This window comes from Paroedura picta, chromosome 2 (genome assembly GCF_049243985.1).
Source record: "Paroedura picta isolate Pp20150507F chromosome 2, Ppicta_v3.0, whole genome shotgun sequence".
Classification (NCBI taxonomy): Eukaryota; Metazoa; Chordata; class Lepidosauria; order Squamata; family Gekkonidae; genus Paroedura; species Paroedura picta.
Window position 1 is genome coordinate 36,541,260 of NC_135370.1, and position 14,257 is coordinate 36,555,516.

A 14,257-nucleotide genomic window follows, 5' to 3' on the forward strand; every position below is an offset into this window, starting at 1 on the left:
CGCCGGAGAAGAAGCTTCAGGGCTCAGTGTGGACTCGACGGGAACGGGGGAGAGTGAGGAAGGGTCCACTTGGGTGGGTGGGTAGGGCCTTGTCTGTACTTACCACATATCTTGAGTCCGATTTTCTTCGTGCAGCCATGCGCCACTCCACACCAGGTGTCATAGGCTTAAGGGAGGGAGGGAAGAGAGAACACACAGAGCAGGTGTGTGGCATGCAAAAACACGGTGACCCCCCCACACACACACACACACACGCACGCTTCTGCCCCAGCGGTCGCCCAGAGGCACACGAAATGTTTAAAGTCCGGAGACGGAAGAATATTTTCCAAGCTGATTTGCGCCAGCAAAAAAGACATTGGTCTGGTAAGCTTTTGTTTGCGGAGGCGGGTGATGGCGGGGTAATGGGATGCTAATGCACTCTACTTTGACAAATGCCCGCAAAATAGAGCGTAACCAGCCAGGCATGAGGAGAGCGCCGGATTGCTGCTATTGTTCCCGGGCTGTGTGAATGCACACGGAGGGCTGACGAGGATGTGGGCAGGAACCGCCCCCCCTCCCGTCCAAACACTCTTGCCCCCCCTATTGTTCTCTGTCCCCACAAAATCTGGACATTTTATCCCACTAAACAGAGGTGCCCGCGATTCCTTTGTGAAAAGAGAATTGCAGGCTTTAGGCTCAAGGCTTCTTTCATTCGTGGCAAACAGCCGCATCCCTTTGGCCGAGGAATATTTCTCCGGTTATGTCCCAGTCTGAGGAAGAAGGCGGAGGCTCCAGCATGTGTTTCCTTCCCTCTACGGTCTCTCTGACCCTGGGCAGGTTTGCACCAGCTCTGAAAACACATGTATCATTTCTCCAGCCTCAAAACCGTCGCATAGGCAGGCACCACATTCCCTGCCACAAGTTCTCCCAGGCATCCTCCATGAAGACTCACACACAGGGACTCGCTGTTGGGGCTCTTTAGCCTCAAGACAATGTCTCCTTTCCGAGGCAATGTTGGAATCGGGATTGGGGGGGGACAGAACCGGGAGGGGGGCGTGCCTTTGCAAGCCCAGCTGCAGGATTCCTCCCTCCCCTCCCTTTCGTGGCCTAATGCATCCCATCATGAACACCAGAGAGGAAATGGGCATCTGGGAGAAACCTGATTTATTGGCAGGTCTCCAAGAAAGTGGCAGCTTAAAAATAAACCGGCATGAAATGGGGTCAAGGAAGAGTTCAGGAATTAATTGGGTGAAAAATAGTATTTGACTAGATGGTGGACTTGCATGGCTAGGCCGCAGCCGGGTTGATGAGTCGGGGAGAGACACGTCGGGAAGCCTCGGGCGTCTTCTGGGCCCCCACCTTCGGGCCGACCTCATTCATTCATTCATTCATTCATTCATTCATTCGGGCGAGCCGAGGGCGCTGCGCTGTCCAGCTCCCCCGGTGCTGAAGGCCAGGGTGACCTTCAAGCAGCGCGCGAGTAAAGAGTCCCCTCTGTCCTTCCGCCGCTGAGCCCTTTTCCCACCAGCGTCCCGGCTGTCACAAGTGCGGGTCAGCAAAGAGCAGAAGTCAAAGCGGAAGCAAAATACAATGAAATAAATAGACATCGCTTGGATAGAGAGAAAGCAGCGGAGGGACAGAGGACTCGTCTAAGCCACAGGCTCCAGGGCGAAGGGAGCGAACCGCTTTCCTCTGTCAGAGCTCACGGAGGAGGAGAGACTCCCAGGGGCGCAGTCAATGGAACCGAGTCACGCCTTTAAATACCGGAGATTTGCAGCCGCGCTTATTGAATTCGGCCCCCAACGGGAACGACAGAGGCCGGGGGGAGTTCGGAAGACAGCCCGCTATTGCAGGACCTTCGGGAGGTGTGCGCGAGCCCCTTGGCGCCCGGGAACTCACACGGAACAGTGGCCCTAAAATAGGGTTCAGGCCAGGTCGTCGCTACATAACTCGATAGGAGCCACGTCTGCTTCCCCTGTGTTGGTAATAGGAGGGTTTCCGGGCCGAATTCCCCTTCTCTGGACGGAGCTGGAGACAAGACACGGAAGCTGGAAGAGATGGCGCGCCCCCAGCCCCAACTGAGAAATCTACATGGACACACCCCCTTCCCCATCTGACCTAACCGGGGAGCCGCCTGGGTTTTCTTCTCATGGCCACGTCGGTTTTGTTGGCCTGAGGGGGCCTTGGCTTGGCCTTCGGAATGGTGCCGGGTAACCCGCCTGGAGTCCCCCCAGAAAGACGGGATAGGAATCGAAAGAACAAGGGAAGCGAAAGAACAAGAAGGGGGAGTGAAAGGGACGCTCTCCGAAGACTTGTCCCGCAGGTTCAGGGCCAGGATCAGCATTACAAGTCGACGTCTGCACACCTTGGATAGTGCGCTTCCCATATGCTTTTGGTAGCCTTCTTAAATGCATGGGGAGCGCATTACCCAACGTCCATCCGAGTTATACATCATAACCATTTCATTCTTGTGTTATTTTATTTCTCCCTGGTCAGGGCGGGGGAAAAACCAAAGTTAAAGTAAGACGAAGGCCGTTTCCCAGGGCGCCCACCCCCCACTACGGAGCTGGGCTTTCCAGGGTGGGGAGCCTTCCTTCCTTCCCGCTCCCTCCCAGAGAAGCGCGCGGGGGACAGCCGCCTTGCAGCCTCGCCATCCGGACGGGTCTGGCGCTCGGGCCAAGGGGCTGCTGCGGAGACTGGCCGGGAGGGCGCCCCCTAGAGGCCGAGGGCGGCACGACGCAGCGGGGCCCTCAAGGGCGCCCGGGAGGAGAGGTGACCCCCCTTGTGGGTCGTGTGTGTGGAGGGGTGAGTGTGGGTGGGGGGATAGCCGGGACAGAGGGGGCGGGCGAGAAGAGCCTGGGGAGCCGGCCAGAGGCGGAGGAGAAGAGGGCGCCAAGAAGGACGCGGAGAGGGCGCCGCGAGGCCGAGGGGCGTGCAGGCGGGCGGCGGCGAGAGCGGCCAAAGGAGCGCTGACAGGACTAGCAAAGAGCCGCCTCGGGCAGCCCAGGGCGAGCAGAGCACGGTCAGACCCCGCCAGGAAAGCGCGCCCGCCCAGGGGGCACCCGCCGGCCCTGAAAAGGCGGGAGAGGGGGGGGAGGGAGGGAGGAGCGCGCGCCCCCCTGGGGAGACAATAGGCGAGGGCGCCCCTCCCCCTCCTTCCCCTCCCCCTCCCCCGCGCTCTTTCCCGCCCCCGGGAGAAAGGGGGGCCTCCTCAGGAGACGGCGAGGCGAGGCTCCTTCCAGGGCCCTCCCCCCAGGGCCACGCTGCTCGGGGGGGGGGTTCTTCTCTCCTGCCCGGCGGGCCGGATCCCTCCAGCAGCCTGCAGGCGGGAAGGGCTGTGCTAACGGGGGGCGGGGCAGGGAGGCCACTTCCTCGTGCAGCCCCGAGGGGGCCCAGCCCACCACAGGCGCACGCTCGCCCCCCCTACACACACACGGAGAGACAATTCCCCTCCCCCCCCCGCGCGTGTGGGGAACGCCCCTCCCGGGAGCCGAGGCCGGGCTCTGAGCCCCCCCCCCCCCCCCCAGCCAGGCTGCCTTGACGGACAGGGGCGGAGGCTGGCCAGGGGTCGCGCGCGTGAATGGGAATGCCCTCAGCGCGGCGCCTCCCGCCCTCTTTCCTTGCAGGCGCCCCTCGACCTTCTGGATGGACTGGGCGGGCAGGCTCCCGGACGAGCCCGGCGGCAGCCCTTTCCAGGGGGCGGTGCCTCTTCTCCCCCCCCCCCCCGCCTTGGTGGTTATGTCACCCGGCCTCGCGCGCTCCTGGGGGGGGGAGTGCATTTGCCTGTCTGAACCTCCGTCGCCCCCCCTTCCCTCTCACCCTCCTCAGCTGGCACACGAGTCCCGTCGTGGGGTGGGGGAGGTCCAGGGCAGGCCAGTCTCCCTCGGCCTCTGCTTGCCCTCGGAGCGCCCGTGGAAACTTCGTGCTTCCCAACCGGGGGGGGGGCAGCTGTGCTAGGTGACGCCCGCCCCCAGTGCTTTGCAGGCGTCTCCCCCACCGCCCTGCCCCGTTTCCACGCAACACCCCCACGACTGGAGTCCGGTTTTGCCTTCCTCTGCCCAATTCTGTTGCCCCCTCCCCCCACACACACACACCCCATTCGGATCCGCGCATGCACACGAGCCAAAGCGCTCAGCCTCGCATTCGTTTGACTAAAAGGAACGGATTGGGGGGGGACCGAGGGGGAATCGACATAAGGACTCTTCAAGGTTCTCTCTCTTTTTGTCGTGGCGGCGGCTGCCCTGGCGGACCTGGACCGTTTCTTGGAGAGCCCCGGCGGAAAAGGACGACGCATGCACATCCCCGCCGTTCGGAGACCGGGGAGAAGGGAACAAAACCCCCAAGACCTACTTGTGGGTCGCAAATTAGCCGTGTTGGGGTCCTGCGCGGTGTTGGAGGCGGAGGGGTCCGAGGTGGCCATTCGGTTCCAAGTCAAAAAGCCCTTTTCAGCCCAGGTTTCTTCTTTGCAATAAATCTCTCGCTGGAGCAAAAGGAAAAAAGAAAGGCGGGTTTAGAGATCTGATCCTTTGGGGGGAATGGGCTCTCACTCTCTCTCGCTCGCTCGCTCGTGTCTCTGATCCTCAAGAAGTGATTCTGCAGGCAACAATAAGCAATTAAACTCATCGGGAATCGGCCGTCGCCGGGGGCGGGGTGGGGACAGAAGAAGGAGGGGAGGGCTAATTCTGCACAAAAGGATCGGCTGGCTGCACCTCGAGTGGAAAGCGGAGCCCCTGTTCTTTAGGAGACGTTCCTGGGAGCCGGGCGAGGCAGCATCGATCTTTCCCCCTTCCAGGGACGGCAAACAAAAGCGAGGTGGACGGAGAAATGGCTGGAGGCTGGAGACCACCCTCGCTGGTCTTGAGAAGGCAGCGCTCGCTCGCAACCACGGCGACTGCGAAGACGGATTAACAATGTCTGGCCCGGGCTGAAGGGCTGTAAACGCGGGCAGGGGCGGAAGGCGGCCAGCGCGTCGCCTGCGCCCGAGGAGAAGGGCGGATCCAGCAGAGCGTGAAGTCTCCGGCAATTATCTCAATGGGTGCTGAAGAGGGCAATTACGGCCCGAGCCAAATTGGAAACCAGCCCCCGGGAAGCGGGCGCGTAAAGACCCGGCAGCGGCAGCAGAGGGGGAAAGAGGCGGCCAAGCCCAGGGCGACCCACCAATCTGGGCAGCAGGATGGCTTGTGGCTTCCAATTTTATAGGAAAGCCCAGACGAAATATCGTTGAGGGCGGGTAAGTGTGAGCGGAGCGCAAACAATGCGGACAAAAGGTTTCACAGGTTTGCAGGTTTCACAGCAAGGCAACACCTGAGGACAGACCCACACATGCACACAAGGTGCAAGGCGAGGGAGACGGGGATTCAGGCCCTCGTGCACCCCTAGTTCAGAGGTCTCCACGAAATGGGTGCCATTAGCCGTTTCTGCCATTTTATTAAAGCCCGCAAGCAAAGCCGAGATGGTTTCCCCCCAGCGTTGCTTGGCCTTTCTGGACCAACCCTCGATTTACATCCTTTACCCGGCTGAGCGAAAACATTTCCGTCCATTCCCAGCCACCGCTTCTGGTTCACTGGCTCAGTCGATGTCCCTTCCCTTCTTCCCTCAAACAGCTCTGGCTCAGAGTTATCCCCCCTCCCCCACACACATTTTAAACGAAAAAAAAAATCCAAGGTCGCAATCAAAGTAACACCTGTGGTAACACCTGTCAGCATTTACCTGCCTACAGACACCTTCACGCGAATCAAACATGCCGGACCGCAAAGGCGATTCAGGGACAAGGGGCTCTTTGAGGATTATGAACACGATGATTTGATTTATAATCGCGACTCCTAATTTTTCGAAACAGAGAACGAGACAAGACCGTCTCGGGGCCAGACCAGGGAAGTGAAGTAACAGGTTATCTTCGTAAACATCTGCTGATCGGTTCTCTTAATATCCTTCGTTCAAGTTCCCCTGAGGGAGACGGGGGCGAGGCGGGCCAGGAGTGCCTCTATTCCGTAAAAATATCCCAAAACCTTCACTTTCAGGGGACATGTGGAGAATTGATTTCCCTGTTAGACTGAAAAAGGGGAAAAAACAAAGACTTACCAGTCAAGGGCGCGAGACGAAACTCCAAGAGCCCCAAAGGGAGAACACGGAGAAATCCGGGCTGGGGGAAGGACGTGGCGCTTATAAACTCCACCGCGAGCGACGTCGGAAGATCAGCGGCGCGGCGAACCCGAATTCGAAATGACCTTCTCCCCACCCACCCCTTCGCACCAGGGCTCGGGATTTGCCTTTCGGAGGTGTGGATTGTCGGCTGAGCCGTCCGACGCAGGCATGAGTCACCGCGCTCTGCCGCCGCCTCTTGGGCTCCACCGTGGGGAGCGAGCGCGCAACAGAGCCGCGGCTGGGGCAGGAGGGCTGGGGCGGGCGTGGACCAAGGATGGCAAGCACAGCGCCTCCAAGAGCCGCGGTCCCAGTGCTAGGCGGCGCTTACACGCAGGTGCGGCGCTTTCCCTCCAGGGGGGCCCGAGCGCGGACCTGGCCGCAGGCTCCAGAAGCAGGCGCGGCCACGGCGGAGGGACACGTCGGGGGAGAGGCCTGCAAGGTTACTGCCCTCTTCGGCGCGCCAGGCCGCCCTTGTGCTCTTCCGGAGGCAAAGAGAGCCTCGCTCTAGGGCGCCAACCGCTTGGCCGTCGGGGGAGGGTGCGTGGGCATCTTCACGCCCCGGTCACTGGGTCTTATTAAACCAGCGCCTTGCGAGGTAAGGCGTCCGCTGATCGGGTCCCATTTGGTCCTGGCTTCGACAGCAACGGTATCGGCGACCGCAACACTTCGGCCGTGGAGAGCACCAAGTGCTGAATTGTCGAATGGGGCTCTTCTTAGGAGCGGGTGGGCGACATTCTCTGTCTCTCTTCCTATGGAGGGGTGTAAAGGATTTTCTACAGAGTCTACCAAGAGGCGGGAGGGAAACGGAAAACGAATATCACCGTCGCGAGTCTCCACTGGGGGGCGCCAACGAATCAAAGACGGGGCAATTTCGTAAAAGAGAAAAAAATCCCCTGCATTATAAAGCTCCAGAGAGCACCAGGTTAATAGCAGGTGTATCAGAGAGAGCAGGGCGCGCCCGCGCACATTTAGGCTGTTTCTTTAAACTACAGTTTTGCTAAAGATAGAATGGAGGCGGGGAGGCGAATTTCTATTTCCTGAGCATCATCCTGTCGCTTAAACATGTTTCAACACATAGGGTTACTTAGCCGGCAATATTAAGTGGTGGGATACAGAAGCAGCGGTTCACTGGCAGAAGCGAGCGCCTTTCCACGGCGGCGAAGACTTCGCTCTGGCCCCGCCAACACCACACACAGCTGCGCATGGAGAGAATTCAGCCTTGTGCCCTTCCTTAAGGACTCCTTTGTGAAAATAAACTCACCGCCTTCGTGTAGGAGAGCAGCACACGAGTAGGATCGTGCTAAATGTTCAGATGATCTCTCGGATATGCATAGGAGCTGCCCAGGCATTCTAGAGCTATATTCCAAATGGACTTAAAAAACACACACCAAAAGACCCCAAACACTGGTTAAGGCGGCCTTTCACGATTCTATAGCTACAGGGGGAATTATTCTTCTTTGTATTGCCCAAGAAACCGTTCTATAATAAGGGCTTTTCAGCCTCAGAAGCTCCCTTGTATTTCGGTAATGACTGGGGAAGGCACTGGCAAACCACCCCGTATTGAGTCTGCCATGAAAACGCTAGAGGGCGTCACCCCAAGGGTCAGACATGACTCGGTGCTTGCACAGGTAAAGATACCTTTACCTATTTACAGTACTGCCGTTTTTATAATCACTTCCCGGAAGACTATCCTATCAGCACCCCCCGTCCTCCCGTCAAGTCACGACTGACTTATGGTGACCCTGTATTATTTTAAAGGCAGGAGATGTTCAGAGATGGCTTGGCACCGCCTGGTTCTGCGTCACGACCCTGGCATTTCCTTCCCATCCAGACTAAAGTCAACCGTGGTTAGCTTCCGAAATCAGGCTACCCTGGGCTATCCAGGTCCGCCCCTCTCCTTCAAAAAGTCAAATTGGTCCCTGACATTCATTCAACAGCGTGGTATTCGGCCATAGGCGTATCAGCCAGCGGAGGCCGTGAAATAAACTTTCGAGGGCAATGACATTCCGACATGTAAATCGCGCGTCTTTGCTTCGGATTGTAGCAGATGCGGTGCTTCCGACTATGAAAGGTTAAGGCGGAGATAACGGCTACCGTATTAGCTTGGCAGCGGGAGATTGTTCCGAAAGGCGGTCGGCGCGAGTTGAATGCGTAATTAGATTTCAGGACCTCGGACAGCGGCACTCGATGTCGAAGGCGACCGCCGCTTTCCCGAGGATAAAGGGGGTGGGGGGACGGGGACGACCAGAAGCAGCTTGGGAGCAGAAAAGGGGGTAGTGATCCTTAACCCTTTCCAAGCCGCCAGTTTTCATGCTCCCCTCTGACGGAGCTGTTTGTCTCCCTGCTATTGGCAAGTCAGTGCGAGGAACCAAAGAGGTGCTAGACTTATAGACTGGAAACAGAGCAATTGACAGGTATTACGGCTCATCGGGGCATGCAGCACTGCTAAAGGAAGAACTGACACGAGTAAGAGCAAAAAGGCCACCCAAGCGGCACTAACCGGTCTTTCAGCACCTGAGATCTCCTCCCCAGCCACTTGCCAAAAAACGAAGCCTGGTGCTCACTAGATGCAGAATACGGACCTTGATTGCCTCAGCGAAGTTATACTTCACCCCCATTTTGCTGCTCTGTGCAGCTCCCTCTTAACCAGCACCGAGAACCACAAATTAAATTTATATGTGTTTATTTGACAAAGGCACCAACCTCTTGCTGGGGCAGTTTTAAGAAGGATCATACCCTCTGTAAACAAAATAAAACAGGCAGCTGGCAACAACTTTACAGTCTACCGAAACTTATTTCAGCATAAACTTTGCAAGCATCTTTCACAGTGGTGACCCACTGTGATTGCTTCATAAGCAACTATCTAACATAATTTGAAAAGGAAAAGGAAACAGATCTAGGCCCATCTCTGGGTAAGGAAAGAGGGGAATGTAAAGGGACAGGATGGTTAAGCAAGCACACCTTAGACACAGGGGTGATCAGATTCCTCAAGTAAGGACACAGTGAAGGAAATGTCCTCCAGATGGCGCTGCCTCTCAGCCTCAGATTCTGCACTCCTTTAAAGGCCCAGCATTTAATTACTATTACGAAACTTGAAAGAGGCTTCATGAAATGCAAGGGAGCTCTGTCCCAGAAAAGCTTATGCTGCACTAAATTGGGGTAGTCTGTAAGAAGCTCCTGAACTCCTGTTTCATGTTGCTGCTACAGACTATTAAAAGGCCATGTCTGGGATTCGAAAAAGCGATTCTTATTCTTGGAGAGATGCTTGGTGTCAGGGGGGAATGGATCAGATTTAGTTTGCGGATGCCCTGTAAAGATTTACCTGCTTTTCTTTTTTATTTGATGCAAGGCCCAGTACCCATTGTATACTTACGGCAGCCCCAGCAAGTGGCTTCATGGTAAGTGAGGAGCAGAGGTGGTTTGCCATTCCTTTCCTCTGTAGAGACATCTGCGGTGGTCTCCCTTCCAAGAATCGACCCTGCTCAGCTTCTGAGATCTGACAAAATTGGGCTATGCCAGTCTTTTCCAACTTTTGACCATTGAAATATGTTCCAGGCTTTGAGGTACCTGGAAGTGATATCAGATGCCCACACTTCCCTGCCACATTCCCCAGACCTTAGAGGGGTATTAGCCAGCAAAAGTTTAAATGGCTGGGTTGCCTGCCCTTCCAACCCTCCAGGCCCATCATTGGCCACTTTGGGAGGGGCTGGGTCAATCTACTCAAATAAAGGTCGAACTTTTAAAAATTAAAAAAAACTTTTTCTTTCTTCTTTGCTCAGGGTTGGAAATAGCAGGCATAAGCTGGGAGGACTTTCCCCAAGTCCCCATTGTGAAACCCCCCCTGCTGCATTCAGGGAACTTTGTGGTATGGCACGTTGCCACAGTACCCTGGGCTATACCATGCTGCCTTCTTTCTCACAGCACTCATTAAGTCAACATAAATACAGCATTAGCATTAGCTCCTCTCGCTTCTGGGGTGTGTGGCAGGGAGGTGTGGGTATAACCTCCATCCGGAGTACCTCTGTTTAACCACTCAATTATTGTAACCGGCAAAAGCCAGCAGCTTATGAATGCAGCCCAGAACAACTAACCTTGTTATTACCTACATCATAACATATGCTTCCCAGGGAGATAAAAAATGGTTTATAAAATTATTCAAAGAAAAGTTGAAAAAGCCAAGCTGATGATGGCAAAAGTTCTGTAATGTTTATTAAGGATGTGTCGGAGTCAAAACGAGTCCCGGATTATATAACTCGTTTTAGCATTGTAATTTGTCTTCTTTGGTGACTCTGAATATTTTGATTAGACTACTCATTTATGTAACAATGTGCATTTGAATTAATATATTTATACCTAATAGTACCACAATGGTTCCAATTCCAATCAATATTCGGGGATCAAGTGGTAACCAATTCCTAAATTAGGGGACATTAATTTAGGTATTGGTTACCACTTGATCCCCGAATATTGATTGGAATTAGAACCATTGTGATCCTTGAAAATTGTTAGGTATAAACATGTTATTTCAAATGCATGAGCACAGTCTGAAAGAGAGACCAACAAGAATTTCAGGGTATAAGCCAGTCTTTCTTAACCTTTTTACCATTGAGAAACCCCTGAAACGTTCTTCATGTTCTGAGAAACCCCAGAAGTGATATAAGCAGGCCACACCTCCGTGCCACACCCACAGAAGTCACATAGTGCCAGAAGTGACGCAACTCATAATTAGCTATTTTGGGAGGTAGGTCAACATAACCATGTGTGGTTATATCACAATTAATTTAAATTTTAAAATAATACATTAAACATTAATTCACTCACACCCAATTGGGAAACTCCACTGGGACCACCAAGAAACCCCAGAGTTTCACGTAACCCCTTTTGAGAAAGCCTGGTATAAGCTTTTGAGAGACAGATTTCACTTTGTCAGACCTAGAACAGTAGAAATGTAGATTGGAGTTCTTTTATCCTAGGCCCATTCCGCACATATAGGATAATGCACTTTCAATGTGCTTTGGCAGCTGGATTTTCCTATACGGTACAGGAAAATCTAAAGTGCATTGAAAGTGCATTATCTATTGTGTGCAAAATAGGCCCTAGTCAGAAGGTATGAGGGGTGTTGTAAAGAATCTGGAGAACCGGGTTTGATTTCTCACGCCTCCTCCACACGCAGCCAGCTGGACGACCTCAGACCAGTCACAGTTCTTGCAGAGTTCTCTCAGCCTCACCGGGCATCTATTGTAGCGAGAGGAAGGGTAGCCGATTGTAAGTCACTTTGAGACTCCTCCAGGTAGTAAAAAGCAGGGTACAAAAAAACAGCTCCTGTTTTTCTTGTAAAGGATGCAAAGCTAAAATATCGTAATCAGCTTGATTAGAGGAGAGGGGAAACAACAGGGTTTAAAAAGGACTCAGATCTACATTTCTACTCTACTCATGTCTGACAGAGCTTTGACTCTCAAAAGTTTATATCTGGAAACTCTTGTTGGTCTCTAAGTTACTCAAAACTATTTTTAATTGAATAGATCAAGGCCTTTAATTCAATGTACTTGTTTGGCTGTCTGTTTTGTAACACGGTGCCTCCTTTGAACTCTTGGGATGTCTGAATTAAATTTGGTATTGCTCGTTACACTTTTCTTATGAACCGTAGGACTGTGAAGAAAGGTGTGAGAAAGGTGTAGCTCATATTCATTCTCTGGAAAAATGGAAAATAATATATGCACAATATACAGCCCCTCAACACACACCCCTGTTCCTCTAAGAAGCTTAGTTCACTGTGAGACTGAGCAGGATGTGAGAATTACATAATGCTTTTCCTCTATGAATCCTTCAATCCTTTCTCCTAAAGAGATGTGATGCTCACAGGTCCTATTTTTATTATATCATTGGGGATGGGCGGAGATGCCATTCAAGTTAAGTCAGTAATTTAGGTTTCTGCTTTTTAGCCCACATTGCAACATCTTGAGATCACAGCAATCGCTGATCCATGGAGAAGAAAAAAGCATGAAGTAAGCTTTCCTTCGCAAAACAGGGACCTTGAGTAACCATCAAGTGGAAGAAAGCTATCAGGGTACATTGGGAGCTACAAACAGACTTCCTATTTTCTAGAATTGTTGGGCTTGATGCGTTTGCACACCAAAAGGGGACAAAATAGAAGCAAAGCCCTGCTAGATCAAAAAAAAAAGAAAGAAAGAAATCTACAATTGAGGAACCAATCTTCTCAAGATCCCTGGCCCCTGAGAAGTTAAGCTGGCCTCAAGCACAGCCAGGGGTTTCTCAGCCCAGGCCCTGGCCTGGTGGGACGCTCTCCCGAGTGAGATCAGGGCCCTTGAAGGACTTAAATAGTTCCACAGGGCCTGTAAGGTGAAGTTTTTCCACCGGGCCTGAGGCTGCACAAACAAAAGACAAACATCCCTATACCATCCAGCATTTTACCCACAATGCACTTTGTCCTACCCCTCTGTCCTACCGAAGAGAAGGCAGTGAGTTTCCCTGACTGTTTTTAATGTAAATCAAGTTGTTTTAAAATGCTTTCAATTATTGTTTTATTTGTGATATATATATGTTGTGAGCCATACTGAGCCTTCAAGGAAGGGTGGCATAAACACTGGAAAATAAACAAGTATGGAAGGGAAGACCCAAGATTTATTATCTACCTGTACTGCTGCCTCAAAACAAGGGTGTTGGGCTTTCACAAGCAGGGAAGGATGATTCCACATCCTTGGATGTAGAGGACCACCGGGGGGGGGGTATCTAATTCATGAAGAATATATTTATCCATGCAGAAATACTAAGGAAGAAATTGTTATTTCCTTAACAGCTATAAATAATAAAGTAAATGGAAAAACGGCTGTAGAGTTGGAAAATGTATAACGCCTTTCCCAGTATGTTCTCCGGAGGGCACCATGCTTTACAGACATCAATTTGCTGGATCCCTGGTCCCAAGGATGGGCGCCTTGCTCCAACCTGTTGGAATTAACCATCTGTTGAGATCCGGGTCTTGACAGAGCTGCCAAAGTTCCATAGGGCCTGCAAAGTTCCACCAGGCCTATGATTGAGACCAGGGCAGCCTGGAGTTTTGTGGGCCTCCCTCCACTTCCTCCTTCTTGGCTCCCCCTATGTGATGTCATCTCCCACCTGGGGTAGCTGGCGGAGGACAGGAAGGGGGTGGAGCACGGGGCTTTTGAATTGTATTTTATTGCGAGTTTATTACTGTAACGGATTGTATTGAATGTTTTCCTGTTGTGAGCCCATATGGGGAGGTCAATATAGACATTTAATAAAAATGAGGGGGATGCCATAGCTGGAGCTTTATTATTATTTATAAAAATGAAATATTTGCCAACTAGGACTGTCATCTCCTAACAATGCCACCAGGATCACAAGATATTTTCTCAGGCTCCTGCATTCCATGCTGAGCTTCAAGCCCTATAATATTAAAACAGGCCTTTTCAAGATCCAAGCATCTGCAAGCTCTGACGTAGCAGCAAGGGAAAGAACAAAAGGCCACTTTAAGAATCGTTTCCCCAGAGCTGACAGCAAGTTCTCTTATGGCTTGCAGATGAACACATGCTTGTCCTACCCACCCCCACCCCCAAAATGAGGAACATATTCTTAAGACAGCAGCAAAAAAAAGGCTTGTAGCTGGTATTTTCTTACCCTTTTCTCACCCTTCTGCTCAGGAAAGGTCAGCTGGTGATTTTTTAATATCTGTTCTTCGGCACTTTGGAGGTGCTTACTGGGATCACAGAGTTCATGTACCTATAAGTAGAAGTCTTCGTAGCTTTATACCTGTCACTACTACAAAATGCTTATACATTTTAAAGAAAAATTGGTTTTTATACCCTGCTTTTCCCCTTCCCACAGCAGACACCCTGTGAGGTAGGTGGGGTTGAGAGAGCTCTGAGAGAACTGTGACAGGTCCAAGAGCTCCCAGCTGGCTACAAGTAGAATGGGAAATAAGATCAGGAAAAGAACAGATCAAACTTCCTCAGCCAGGGTTTTGTGAAACCCTGGGGGTCTCTTGACAGTCCTGGAAGAGTTTCTTGAATGAATGGAAGTTAATGTTTATATACCGTATTTGCCGGCGTATAAGACGACCCCCCAACATTTCCACTCAAAATACAGTACTATGGGC

The 14,257-nt window shown here is 52.4% G+C and overlaps 1 protein-coding gene across 2 annotated transcripts in view; it reads right to left on the minus strand.

The window, feature by feature from the left end:
* The window catches only part of GAD1 (glutamate decarboxylase 1), a 68,033-nt gene extending 61,150 nt beyond the window's left edge, over positions 1 to 6,883 (minus strand). Inside the window, exons 1-3 of one of the 2 annotated variants that reach the window (XM_077319741.1) lie at positions 6,061 to 6,883; positions 4,330 to 4,459; positions 104 to 166 (exon numbers count right to left, since the gene is read on the minus strand). In XM_077319741.1, coding sequence (XP_077175856.1) covers positions 104 to 166; positions 4,330 to 4,399 — 133 coding nt within the window. In that variant the 5' untranslated portion in view covers positions 4,400 to 4,459; positions 6,061 to 6,883. Of the gene's footprint in view, positions 1 to 103; positions 167 to 4,329; positions 4,460 to 4,688; positions 4,869 to 6,060 lie in introns of those variants that run through there. The other variant, XM_077319742.1, reaches the window with a different exon arrangement.
* Between the last annotated feature and the right edge of the window lie 7,374 nt (positions 6,884 to 14,257).